The 14,604-nt window shown below is 34.5% G+C and overlaps 1 protein-coding gene across 1 annotated transcript; it reads right to left on the bottom strand.

The window, feature by feature from the left end:
* Positions 1 to 4,910: 4,910 nt before the first annotated feature.
* Positions 4,911 to 13,658, bottom strand: LOC142614411 (uncharacterized). Its single transcript, XM_075786932.1, has 13 exons — positions 13,414 to 13,658; positions 10,809 to 10,999; positions 10,267 to 10,336; positions 9,284 to 9,480; positions 8,779 to 8,854; positions 8,599 to 8,682; positions 8,444 to 8,523; positions 7,950 to 8,076; positions 7,626 to 7,685; positions 7,474 to 7,524; positions 7,233 to 7,391; positions 6,279 to 6,411; positions 4,911 to 5,370 (listed from the first exon to the last, which is right to left on the bottom strand). The coding sequence occupies exons 2-13, from the start codon at positions 10,973 to 10,975 to the stop codon at positions 5,198 to 5,200; spliced, it is 1,377 nt and encodes a 458-aa protein (XP_075643047.1). The 5' UTR covers positions 10,976 to 10,999; positions 13,414 to 13,658; the 3' UTR covers positions 4,911 to 5,197.
* Between the last annotated feature and the right edge of the window lie 946 nt (positions 13,659 to 14,604).

Raw genomic sequence — 14,604 nt, forward strand, 5'->3', positions numbered from 1 at the left:
ATCAAGTAGTCGTCCTTCATGCCTTTGTTTGATTTGGGCAGACAGGAGATTAGCCTAACGGTGCTGGACCGAGATTTAATGTAATAACCTACTTTAGAAAGTTTGTGGGACTCATATAAGAACACGACATCGTGCCATGTGAGGTTTAAACCCATCTGCTCGTTTAGAGCATCTACACTACCTAAAACTCTAAAAACGTTTGGGAGGCATTGGTCGGGACACAACCGGTGGTTGTGAAGGTACTCCCTTGTTACAGGTTTCATTGGAAGGGTCATCCATCCCACCCTCTATAAAGGCTATCATAGGAATGATAACCTCTCCCTCCTTCTTTGAACCAGCCACGGCTGTTGCCGGGCAATATTCTAATCCTACGTCGCTGGGAATACGGTATTTGGCTCTAAAGCCTTCCATCCCAGCGGCGGTATCAACTAGACACTTGAATTTTCCCATCACAGAGGAACGATAGACTAAACTCTAAAAGGGATAGTGTTTGTAGTGATAGCCGAGGACAAATATCAAGGAGAAAAAGGTTAAGAATAGGAGCAAGAACTTACAAGGTTGAAGGAGTGCAAATTTCCACGGTTTTCTGCAAAGTAAGGAATGATGGCTGATGTCTTGATGGGATTACCCCCAGAGGAATTAAATGAAGGCGCAGGTTCCCAAAGCGTCACGACGTGCGAAAAGGGCGGCCTCGAAATTATATTTGTCCCGCCTAAAATTTCGTGGAGTAATGAGGGCCGTTGGATGCCCATCTCACCATTGAACGTGAGGGACAAAGTGTAACTGGCAATATTAAATACGCGCGTTGTTCAAAATAAAACCGCCAAATGGCATCTTCTGGGACGCGAAACGATTTCCACACGTGCCATTACTCACAAAATGATTGGAGTAGGTTCTCGTCGGATCAAAACCCTATTTTTCTCCTCGGACGTTGAAAATTAGAGTTTTGAGGGGCTATTGTGGGGGGGCAAAAAGATCCTGATGGGAACGTGGGCCTTTTGGGCCGTGTTAAGGAAGGCCGACCTGACCCTGGGTTTGGAAGTTGTTAGTGCTATGGGTCGGCCCATATGCCGAGGATACAAGGATCCAGCCGAGGGTGAACTTACCCTTGGACGAGCACCTAAGAACTCGGGATTTCATAATAAAGGTTAGGGGATGACACAGTTAAGGCCAATGGTTAAAAGGGGTGAACCCTAGAACGCCCCAGAAGCACCGGTGTTGAAGAAATGTCAAAGATAAAGGCTGCTGCCTCCACATTAAAGACCCTGCACCTACTACCCTGGCCGCATTTATGGAGAAGTGACACCTGAACAGTGGAAGAGAAACTTCTGGTTACTATTTAAAGGCACTAAAAAAAAGAAATATCGAGACTAAGGGGGAGGTGAGGTAACACGTGTACTAAGCATTCAAAAGAGTAGTATATAAAGAGCAATTTAAGACAGAAAGAGGGAGGACTTTTGTAACCTAAAAAAGAAAGATAAAGACTAAGAAGGGGATATAATATAAGAACAGCTCTCGGCTTACGTCCGAGGAGGCCAATTTGCAATATTCCTTATTGTTTCCAAGTATTCGAAATCCTTAGTTTGTCATTTAATCCCCACGTACTTCTATCCTGGGTTTCAAGCCCACACTCTACAAATTCATATTGTTTAAGGCTCATTGGGCCTGGGCCCGTAACCGTTCTTGGGGCCAGGTGCAATTGTGCACCTACAAAAGGGATAAGGGAAAAGCAATATCAAGATAAATAGTAGTCGGGATACAAAAAGGTAAAAAGTAGGAAAATTTTAAAAGTATAACAATAAGTTGAGAAATTAATAAGAAAAAATATAATTAAAAATGTGAGAGAATATTGAAAATAGGTGGACGATGTGATCGTTGATGTAGCTCAACAGGCATATAGTAAAATTAAATGCCACGGTTTAGTTTTTAAGCATAATATATAGATTTATCAAGTTATAAAAATGAAAATTAATTAATTAAAAAAACAAAAACAAAAAACATTAATGAAATTCTTTTCTCATTTAAAAAAAAAAAATTATCCACCGGAATGTAGAAGTCCTCGTAAAAAGGACATACAAAACCTAACGGGCTTCTGTTTTGTACTTTGATGGGCCAATTCTAATGTCCACCCAACAATATTGGCTCATATAATATTTAATTTAATCAAACTATATTAATAGGAATTACGGATTGATTCGATATCATTATGGCTACGTGTGTGTGTTACGTTCTAGATCAGTTTTTATTAGCATCGATGAATACATTAAGAAAAACTCTACTTTTTATCCTACTTGTGAAAAAAAGTATCTTGTTAAAGTGGCATTACATAAGCCGATTTTATAAGATAAGTTTTCCAACGTATTAACATTGTGTCAGTGGGCTGATTTTATAAGATAAGTTTTTGTATTAACATTGTGTCAGTGCGTGAGTGAGCCTGAATAAGGATATTATTAGAAGAAGAGGTTTTGAGAGTTAGAGAGTATAAATTAATATTTCAGTTGCTAAATACTTCACAATATTTTCATTGAGAGAAACTCGGGTTTAAGGGTTTATGTTCTATTCAAGGTATGTTCCTTTTTTTTCTTTCAAGAACCCTGTTCTGTGTTCAAGTTAGTTTATTTAATTCTAGATTTTTAGGATTTAGTGTGTTTTTAAAATGCATGTCAAAATATAACTTTAACTTGGGGTGTGTTATAGATTATTACGTTGGAAAAACAAGCATGGTTTTGAACTTTGATTTGAATGAATTACCTGTGGACGAGGACATGATTTTTTATGAGTATGAATTGCCTGACTACGAGAATGTGGTTTTTGATATGATTGGATTACCTGTGGAAGACGAAGAGGACGTAGCTTCTAATACCACATCCCCTGAGGTATACTTTTAGTATTTATGCTATGTTATTGTCTTCTTCTTTTGGCTTAATTTTTTCAAGGACTTTGATTGTTTGAACCAATATGTATCTGATTTATTGTCTTTATAGATTGGTGACAGTTCTAGTAGTAACAGTGAGTTGCTTGGCCCCAAAGAAACCTATGATGTTTTGCCTGCAGTACCTATGGATGAGGATGTGGCTTTGAATCACCAGGAGCTCAAGGTGTGTGTGTGTGTGTGTGTGTATATATATATATATATTTTCTTTTTTCTTTTTTCTTTTTGTTGTTAATTTGATATATTTTGAACCAATTTTGTGAATTTTATGTTTTGATATAGAGTGGAGACTACACTAAGACTCGTGTTGCGAAAAAAGATAATGAAAGTGAACAAGGTAATTAGTAATTTCATTTTTTTTTTTTTACTTTTAAAAAATTAGTATTAGATGTCCAAGTAGTTGGAGTTAATTAAATTTTTTGCCTAATGTACTGATTACCCAATACTTCTCTCATATAATATATGGATCATACAAATGAACGAAACTTACATGCTATGATATATAGGACTCAAATATTTTGGTGTTGTATAGATGTAGGATGCATCAAAAATAATTATATTTTGTTCTTAAATAATAAAATATTATTGTGTATTCTAATCAGTATTTGTTGAAACAATTTTGTGTCTTTCACTGCTAACTGCGTACATGTCCTTTTTTGTTTGCATATATGACGATAGTGAGTATGGCTGTAGATGGAGGCAAGGTTTTATCTAATGTGAAGCTGTCAGCTCAATTGCTTGAAGGGAATAAGGAAAAACTTTTACGGTCTAATAAAGTTGTGAAATTAGTGAAGATGTGGAACCATTCAAAAGGGAGGATCACATGGGAAGGGGAGGAGGATATGAAAAAACATTACCCTCTGTTGTTCCAAAACAAGAAAATGTAATATATGTTTTAAGTTTAATTTTGTTTGAAAGAGAGATAATGAATCTGATTGTTCATAGTAGAATAACTGTTTCATATCTTGGATGGACAATTAGATGCTTCTAATAATTGCATTCAGTTCTTTTTCAATCTAATGCTTTGTACTTTAATTGCTCAACTCTATGTCAACCTGAATTTACAAGTGCTCATGCATGCATGCTTTTGGTTATAATTTGCTTAATGCACTTCAGGAATGTTTCGGATAATCAATACTTGTGGGAGAAACTCCATATTTTAAATTATCAACACTCAACAGCTCACTTGAAATAGAAAAATCACCTCACCATGAAAGAAAATTGGCTCAAAAGAAGAAGAAAGAACCAAAAATCTAGAGGACAGACCAAGTTATAAGCAAGGGCCCTAGGCTTGTCTTTTTCACATTCTTTTGGGCCCTCCCTACAAATCTTGCAGAGCATAGGGTTTGATATAAACAATCCTAAAATAAGCTAAAATAGCTTCATTCACCACATTGAACTAGTATCCAGCTGCTGCAGGATTTTCAGCAGCTTAAGCAGGGTTATAAGAAGTGAATCAAAGCATTCTGCAAATTACATCTGATTCTATTCTACTTGGAGCTGCCTCAAACTGCCACCGATAGAACATGGCCCAATTTGTTTTCAGGCATAAACTATATAATCTCGGCTAGCCACAAACTGAAGGTGAAGAAACTGTGATCTTACCTAATTTATCAGATAAAACGAGGCCACAAATGTTAGCATAAGCAAGCACCTCCGCTGTATATAATGGAGTTCGAATCAGAGTATAATCATTGGTAATACATATGCTATTCACCATTTCATTCACCAAGAAATGGGCATCACTTGGCTCACTCAGGGCATAGGCAAATAGGGGAGTGAGCACCATCACTTTGAACCTCATTTGCTTTATCGATACCAAGGTAGTACCAATCAATATAAACAAAGTCAATCATCACTATCAATAGGTATCATTTTTTTTTTTTGATAGGTACTATCAATAGGTATCATTATTTGATAACAACACCTAACAAGATGTAGCATTTTTTTTCTTTTAGCAGAGAGAGTATCATTCATATATGTATAAGTTCACTGAATAGACTTTTCATTAACAAATATAAAATCTTGATTATACACATGATAATGTCCTATACGCAAAAAAAGAGTACTGAAAAAAAAGACTTCATAGAAAGAAATAAAAAAAGAATAAGAAAATCTCATGGCTTTCTCCATCATATCTATCTAAATTTTTTCCTTTCCTATAGAAATGTGTGCTATAAAGCTTTGCTTCAGGTAAATACTCAAAAGCAAATGCTCCACCATCTTACAATCAGTGTTGTTTAAAGTAAATTGGCCTTTTGTAGACTATTCCAACAGCGGCTCCATTATAGGTTTCGAAAAAGGGGTATGGAGTTTCATGCTGTACGTAACTGCCACCCCAATTAGTGCACAAAATGACGGTAAGAGACCCAAACCAAACCGTGTAACTGAAATATAGACATTTATTGCATTTGTTCTCTGAAGTTCTGGAGAGCAACCTGCATTGGAGTATATAGAATATCAAACAGAAATTTTTGACTAAGAACCAGTATGGACATTTGAGAAAGAACTCAAGAATTTTTTACACACAAAGACACAGACACAAAAAATAATGTCAGTGTTACTGATGAGTTCTGAAAATTAAGATGACAACAATTAATAGAGGAATTAATCAGAAATCAAGAAGAGATCCCATGTCTGGAAAATTAGTATCAAACTTTCAAACCTGCTCAAGTGATGTTTCAAGTAAAGCTAACAAGGCTTTACTAAGATATCCCAGATCACTTAAACTAAAGCTAACAAGGCTTCCATGATTGTTTCTGTTGGTTGCTCCAATGGTTGTCTAATTAGTCAGTAACATAATTGACCAACAAAAACATTACCAAAAATAAAATATAAATAGTGGATCATCTTCAACAAAAATGATAGTCATGATAGTGATCTTTTTTGGCATGTGAAATTTCAAATAGTGAGTGAATCTTTTCTCAATCTCCCTTTAGCATAATAAAAGCCAAAATCAAGCCCTAGGAAGCATGGACACCTCTGGGGCACAGCTGCAAGCATGTCCAGCCCTTTCTTTTCTTTTCCTTTTTTTTTTTTTTAAATGACAGGACACAGCCGGGGTGTATTTTGGTTTTTCGTTTTTGGATTTTGTAATAGTATTATCCATTATTGCTCTTAAATTCTTTTTATTTTTCTCTTATATCTTCCATCCCTCAAAAGAAAAGATCTAGGATAGTAGGATCTAGAGAAACAGCTAATGAATATAAGCCAATATCCCTCTCCATTCACTCATAACTATACATACTTGTATGTAATAATCAAGTATGTAACAAAGCACCTAGAATCATATAAAAGAACCCTAATTTTAAAGCTTTTGCAAAGACTGAAGATTCAAACAACTTACTTTGGAAAGACTGAAGAACATAAACGGCAAGCCCACATGAGATTTTGTCCAAGAAGCTCAATGATCCACAAACAAATGCACAGCCACCAAGATTCTCCCCAATTAGAACATTTTGCATACTTATTCCAGTCACCTATAGTAATTCAGGAAAAATTTTATACAAGTTCATTGAAATTAATCATAAGAAGTCAATAATGGCTTGAGTGTAGTCTTTAAAGAGGACCTAATCTGATGTGAAATATCAAGTTCCCTGTTAGCATTAATACATTTGTAATTGAACAGGAACGTTTTTATGTTGTTTCTGTTAGCATTAATACATTTAGACAATGTTTAAGATTCAACTGTCCTTGTAAAGTGTGTGGACTGGTAGTTCACAGACTATGTTACATCATACAACCTATTAGGTAAAGTACTCGTTTTTCACATAAGTTCTATAGTTTTGATTTCTTTCATACTTCATTTAGACATTTCAGTGTTAGGATCTCAAATCATTCACTAATTTAGATGGAACTTTTTAAAAAATCTCCTATTTTCAATAAACTGGGGAAATTTTGGGCTTCTGGCTTAATTTGTTATTAGAATCATCATCGTCAAACTCAAATCAATAAGCTTGGGTCGAATTAGAAGAATACAAATGTTCTTTAGTTAATGCTTTGTTAGCAAAATTATCTGTTATGAAGCATAACTATTCAGAGGAAGATTTATAAACTCTAAGGTTGTCATATTGCTGTAACAAGTCCCAGAAGGCTGGTTGTTTATCGTGTCATAATATTTTGATTCTCAAATCTAAATGGTTTCCATCAACCATGAGGACACTGATTTTTCTTTTATTGATAAGAAAATTCAACAATAAGGACAATGCTTCACTTATCTTAATATGTCATAGAAGTGAAATGGACTCATAAATAACTTGAAATGAAGAAAAGATTAATAGAACAGAATATTAGATCATACCATCATCAAAGCATTTGCTACACCAATAAATATTGATATTATGTACATGAAAGCACTCATGCTTCTAGGTAAGAAAATGATTGCTGCACCAGAAAACATCCAAATAATGCCACCAGCAGTGTAGTAGGCCTTCAGGCGTTGGCCAGTCCATGCAATCTCCTGAAAAGGTCAGGTATCAATAAATAAAGAATTTGTAGAAAACACGGTTTTTCAACCAAAGAAGTGGGTTTCACAAGGGAACCTGTAGAATAACAGATACAATGAAGCTGCAAGTGTAGATGATTGCAGGAACCTGCTCCCATCAATTTGAAAGAATTAGCCATGTATCATTTTTCCAAATAAAATATTTTTAAGATTAAAAGAAATATGATTTGGAAAGGTTTGTGCATGTACCAGAGCTTTAGCTGATTGGGCCATTCGTAGATCATTAATAACATAGAATGCAAGATACGCCTGACAAAAGAAGCCATCTTGATATCAGAACTACAAAGATAGCTTACCAATTTTAGGGAAATCGCTTCTTTTATAATTTGTAATATTTGTGGACTGATTTTTCCAGTAGGGAAGCCCATTTTTCATAGGACATGTTTTCTTGGAGGCTTAAGATACTCTTAAAAATATCAGCTCCTCATATGATGTTATAATATATAAAGTTAAGTTTCTTCTTTCTTTTCTGTTTGTTAAAATGAACACCACTAAACAGGAAAATGCACTGACCTGTGACACATTGACAATTAATCTGGTGAGCACATAAACGATAGCAACTTCATAATATAGAACTCGCTTGAACCAGTAAGCCCATGCAATCCTAACATGAAAATTTCCGCGTGCTCCTACCCTGGATCTACATAAGAGAAGTAAATAATTATTGTAATTAACTATGCCGAGGTACCCCCAAACTTTCTAAAATTTCAAATATTTCCCTTACATTGATGGTGTTGGAATTTCTCACATCTAGTTTCTAACCAAATGGTTCAATTAAACAATGTGAAAAAATGAGGTCTTTATCCATCTAGTACCAAAGGCAAAAAACAAAACTTGAAATTAAATGCCCCTAGTCATTTTCTTATCTTATACCAAACAAAATTAAGAATGATAACACTATTACAGGTCATGGTACTATAAGATTAATTTTTTATCTCACAACACATCAAGAAAGCATTATAAAGACATTTCCTAGAAACTTCAAAGATTTAGACTATTTATGTCACCTTGGCTCTTTGGTTCCAAAAAGGAATATGCCCACGAAGCAGCATCCAACAAAAATTGATGAATATGCAATCCATCGATACTGCTCGGTAGAATACAGTGATTAAAATCCAGAAAGAAAACTCTTAATAATAGATCAAAAATTCTTTGGACATACCTGATTTTCAACATCAGCATATGTGTTTGCTTTGGTGACAGCAAAGACTATTAGAGCAACTGCATATAGGCTGAGGTTGGCAATCTATAAAACAAAGTTACCAAAAAAAAAAACCTTCATTGGTACCATGTTACAACATACAGACAAGTACAACCAAATAGAATTCAGTTCGAAGCTGACCATTGTAAATGCATTTCGACAGCTAGTCAGCACTACTCTACTTGTTGAATTCAGTGTGATGCAATTCACCATAGACCTTCAACAAAACAGTTAAGGTTCATAGCATAAGTGAAAAATACTTCCAAAGCCAATGACATGTGTTTCTTCCTTTTATCTTTTCCATGAATGTGGAAGGGCCAGGTGAAGGGGTTCACTGGTGCCCCATGCTTTAAGGAATTTCCATAAGGTCCCCCTGTTTTATGTGATCATCCTTTTGTTAAATTAACAAACTTTCAGGCTAGTCCCTCCGCATAGACAAAAATTCAGAAATAAAACAAAATAGCCATTTGTTACCAATCAGTTTTTTAGGCTTCAATTAAATGCCCAAAAAATTATGTGTTCACAGAATAATAACCACTTAAAGGAGTGGCAGCAGTGCCTTTTCCCTTGTTCTTATATAGGATAAAAAATAGAAATGATGATTTGCACATTTCAACTGGAAATTGTAGATTGAGAAGGTTATTACATGTGTGAAACCTGAGTAGCAGCCCAACCAACATTGAAGATTGCTGCAAACAAGCTGTAGCCAACAGTTTCCAATGTTGATGAAGAAGTACCAAAGATCTTACAAGGTACGCAACCACCAAAAACAGAAGAAAATGAAACGGCAACCAGAACAGAGCCTGCAGCATGCCATATTTTGAAATGTCCAAACCTGTCAATCTATCATGGAAACAATAGGAAGCAGTATTATTTCCAGCAAGCTGAGGTCACAATTCCCCCCCCCCCCCCTCTCAAAATCACCCAAACAACCAAAAATAAGAGCTTATGTATTTAACAAAAATTTTGTAAAAATATTTGAATTTCAATCATTTAGGAGACAGAATAACTGGATATTAAAACCTAGCCCTAGGCAATCATAATATGTGCATACAATCTTGTGTAGGACATGAAAACATAACAATCAGACATGACATCTGCATTTGTACTTTCTTCTGAAACCATTTGCCTATATAGAGCTAGTAAATGAGGTTTAAAAAACTGATTTGAAGAACATATAGAATTTAATTCCTTTTGTTCAATATTGTTAGTGTATATTAGACATTTTTTTTAAAAGGTTTCACGTGTAAAATCCTCTTGTAAACCCAATCACAAATTAGAGAAAGTGCTTGCTATTTTCTTTTCTTTTTTCTTTATTTTATTCTTGTACTAGAAGCAAGCAATGCAAAATGAATCAAACACTCACATGTAAGAAGTATAAGAAACACATGTTAACTTGTCACTAGACTCAAACTTGAGTACCACTGTGAAGGCTCCAATGAATTAAATAACAAAAAGAAAAATCGAAGAAAGGAAAAAACAATGATGGATATTAAAAAGTATTCAAAACAAAAAATGGACCAGATAGATATAATATTCCACTGTTTTAATTTTACAGTATCTAGTTATGTATTTTAGCATATCAATTTGTGAGTTAAAAAAAAAACAGAAAAAAATATAAATATGTACCAGTTCACCAGCCAATATGGTTGTAAATCCATCAGCTACTTGACCTGAAAGCATAACCACAGCAGCATCCCTATAAAACGAAACAACAATGTCAAAAAAAGAAATTATAGGAGCTCAACAATTCATTCATACCATGAGCTAAACAGAACTCAATGCAGCAACAGACAAAAAACTTTATTCAAGAACAATTTTGATGAAAACATAAGCAAATCAAGAAGTTCTAGGTAGTGTCCTAAGTGTGTGCTTGATAATAAATTGTTTGCTGACTTCACTATATCTCCAAACTAAAATCTCATAATGCTGCAAAGAATAAGAGTTTGAATCTGGTAGAATATCACCAAATTTACTTTTCCCAAATAACATATAAAACTTGTACCTGATAAATCCCCTATTACCAAATTCAACATTACCCAGGATAAACACCACTTTCCTTCCATGTATCGTTCTTTCTCAACATAATGTGAACAAAACGTCAACAGAAAACATCTTTAACAACTGTAATGTGATTTTATAAACTGCTGGCCAGGTAATAAGACATATACCTTGAAGAAAGTCCAATATCTGTCAAGAACAATAAGAGGTAAGTGAACCAACAGGCAGCAGTGATATCATTGAGCATGTGACCCATGCCATAATAAATGACAGACCGTCTTCCAAGGGGCTTAGTGAAGGAATCATCATCATCATCCTCAATACTATTTCCCATCATGATACTTTTTTAACAAATGGGAACCTGCAAAATATGAACTGAAGCTTGAGAGAACAAGCATAAATAGCAATTTAGCAGAGTAATCATGTTGGAGTATTTTTTTTTATAAAAAATTTATTAATTTTATTCTAATTTATAATAAATGATCATTCACATCAACTATAGAAATAATATATTCATAAATTAATTGTCATTTGAGTTTCTCATAAAGTTGACAGGCTTAGCTACTTACTGAGCTTTAGTGATGCATTTTTATTGTTCAATCTTAATTCATTGTTTTTAACCATTACCTTAATTGGCTGAAGTTAATGTCTTTAAACAAATTTAACAATTAAACAAACTATGATATTTCCGTTTATATAATTCAATGTTTTACCGGATCCATGATATGTCTACAACATTTACATGTCCAGCTGCCTAAAGGAAATTTTTTTTTAAAAAAAGGTACTTTTTTAAGCAAGCGAATAATGTTGCTATTTATTAGAGATCTCACTAGGATAAGCAATAAAAAGAGAATTTATCTCTAAAGTTTATTTCATTAATAATGGTTTATAGGTAATTTCATTTTGTGAGAATTTCAAGAAAATTCAAGTAATATCTCTCCTTTATTTCCAACAAATCAGAACTAGGTTTATTGATGATCATACTTTGTCATCCATGCAATGAGTTTATGAGAATTTTACCACACCCAGCAAAATTCTTAAATGCCCTAAATATTTCCAAACATAGTTGTTGCTAAGCCAAGTTGAAGGTAACACGGGTTACCATAATAAAAAAACATGCCAACATACAAGGATAGCAGACTCAAGGGGTAATGAAAGTATACATGCTTGCAGAGCCAAGGAGTCACTAACCACCCCTACCCTTTAAGGGTAGCAGTGCTGGAGCGAGGGCTACATTGGAATTGGTGAAGTGCCCTTCATATCGTTGCAGTTTAACTTTTTCTTTTTCTTTTTTTGGGGGGAGGGGGTGGGAATAAACATTTTGGCCTTTCTTTTGGGGAATGGTCTTCCTAACATACAAGATGCTAAGCATGATGCAGAAATGGCATAAATCTAGACCATTCAAGTATGTGAATGCCACATAGTCCTGCATTAAGTACTAGCATTGCAGGAGATATGGGAAGATTGACACTTTGGATAGCCTTTCAATGACGCCTTGATATGCACATTGGATACAACTTCAATTCAAAATCTTAGGCCATTTTGTTTGGGGATTAACTATTATTTCAATCTCTCAAACTCAACACTTACATGTGAACATCAACAAGTTGTCCCCTTCATGGCTCATGTTCAAGCCTCTATATCTTTCAGGACACTCTTGCCAATTCAACATGCTAACAATGATGCTCTGTTACCAACTATAGGAAATATTTTTGATATCATTTGAGACTAATGAATCGCAAGAGAGGACAAAATTAAAATAATCTTAACAAAGGGACCGAATCTTGTTCCTCTCTTTTCCAGCATTCCTCTCCTCAAATTCAGCCACATCCCATCTCGTATGTTGAAAAAAAGAAAGACACGCCATCTTGTTCCTAATCTATGCCCAAAATAAAAGTCATTCACTTGGTCTTCAATTTGCTAACAACCTGCCCTTCATTTTGCTAACAACTCAAATTAGTAAATTTGATACATTGATGTAATGTTGGGCAAGTCTTTTGGCAAATCAAAGAAATTCCCTTGTTGTTCAGCCTAGCAAACAGATGAATAATTTTACTTTCTTTTTGCATGATTTACATATAGGACAGGAAGCTCAAATACTCATATGCATAATTTTTCACAACGCATGAATAATGTAAGAAATGGATTTGACCATTTCAAGCTCCACACAGCATTGAACCAGATTCAGATACAGAACATATGGACTCCAATTAACTCAACAAAATCTGAAATATCAAATTCAGAAAAATTGAAAACAATGAAGGAACCATTTCTATTGAATTTGGTGAACACAGGGTTCTCAAATTTAACAAAGCTTTTACTTGTTATATTCATATAATGTTTCTCATATACGCTAACAGCTTAATCATATCCAGTGAAGAACCTAGGAAACTTTCTGAATAACTTTCATAGTGCCATCAAAGTAACCCCCTTCCCTCCAGAGTCCAGATTATATTGGACAGCCCCAAAAGACAAAAACTTTCAGAGTATAGTGTTGTTTAAATCCTAACTATGCAACCCTCTGAGCCTCATCCAACCCCAATTCAGGTAAAGAAGCATTACCCACATAAATATCCTCATGTAAGATTCAAAAACAGTCTAATTAGATTCAAAACCAATAATAATCATCAACTAAACATGCCCTTCATCCATAACACCAAAATGAAAAAAAAACAGATACAAACTATATATAATAACAGAAAAACTATAAAACCCAGATACAATTCGAATTCTACATAACTGGAAAGAAACGACAAAGGGTCAGAAGGAACATACAGACACAGGAGATAAGCTAAGCAGAACCCATCAACGAGAGCCCCTCAAACGTTAGCAGAACAACGAGAGAAACCGATGTTATATATTCCTTTTCTGTCATCTAAGCAATGTTGTTTGTTCTCTTCTTCATAAGTTCCTTTCTATTTTCTGTTTTTCTTCTTTCCTTTGTTTGGGGAATGCGTGTCATCAATGTCACCGACTGTGAGAGTCTGTGAGTTATGACTCTCAGAATAAGACCAAGAGACAGACAGTCCTGTCCATGTTTGAACATTTTTTTATGAAAATACCGGGGATATTTTTGTCTTTTAGTAGTGTACGATTGACTAAGGAATGAGAGTGGCAGGTTCATTTGGGTGTGCCTTGTGTGTCCGTTTTATATTCATAGAGAGCGAGAGCGAGAGAGAGAGAGAGAGAGACTTGACATATATATATTATTGTTGGAATCAAGAAGATGTGGCGCTTTTTGAAGGCTTCAAATAGACCCATCCCTCTCCTTATCTGGTCCCACTACCTCTGATTCCACCCAAGATTCTAAAATAAAACTACCATTCCTTGCTCCTATGTCTTAACATACCAAAAGTGTGGACTGGTAGATTTTGTGGACCATGCTGAACGGATCCATATGAAAATATATTTGCAAAAATACTATTTTTTGTCCTTATATTTTGGGGCCGCAATTAATTTGACCTCTACAATTTGAACTTGCAATTAAGTTAATCTCTACCATTATTTTACTAACAAAAAAAAAATCCTTACATGACTAATAGATTGCACAGTTTGCACATTTATAATTTAGGTGGCTACCTATAATTAGGTGGCTAATAAATTTTTTTTAATTGTTGCTATTTAAAAATGCCACATCAACCTCTTAAAAACCCATGTCAGAGAAAAAAATTGAATTACTAATTTTTTTTAAAAAAAAAATAAACTTAGCAATTTCATTTTTCTTTCAATTTCTCATATGTAATGGCCTGACTCCCCTCTCTCTAACCCTGGCCGAACCCAAAACCTGAAAAATGAAATTGAAAAGAAAAAGGAAATTGCTAAGTTAATTTATTTGATTCATTTTTATTTTTCTTTAAAATTAGCAATTCACTTTTTCCAAAGGTTAATGATACCTCTATTGTTCTCTCTTTATAAAGTTTTTTTTTTCTTTGTTATTCAGCAAAAAAAAAAAGTTGATTCTAAGGG

Source organism: Castanea sativa, chromosome 11, assembly GCF_040712315.1.
Source record: "Castanea sativa cultivar Marrone di Chiusa Pesio chromosome 11, ASM4071231v1".
In the NCBI taxonomy this organism is placed as follows: domain Eukaryota; kingdom Viridiplantae; phylum Streptophyta; class Magnoliopsida; order Fagales; family Fagaceae; genus Castanea; species Castanea sativa.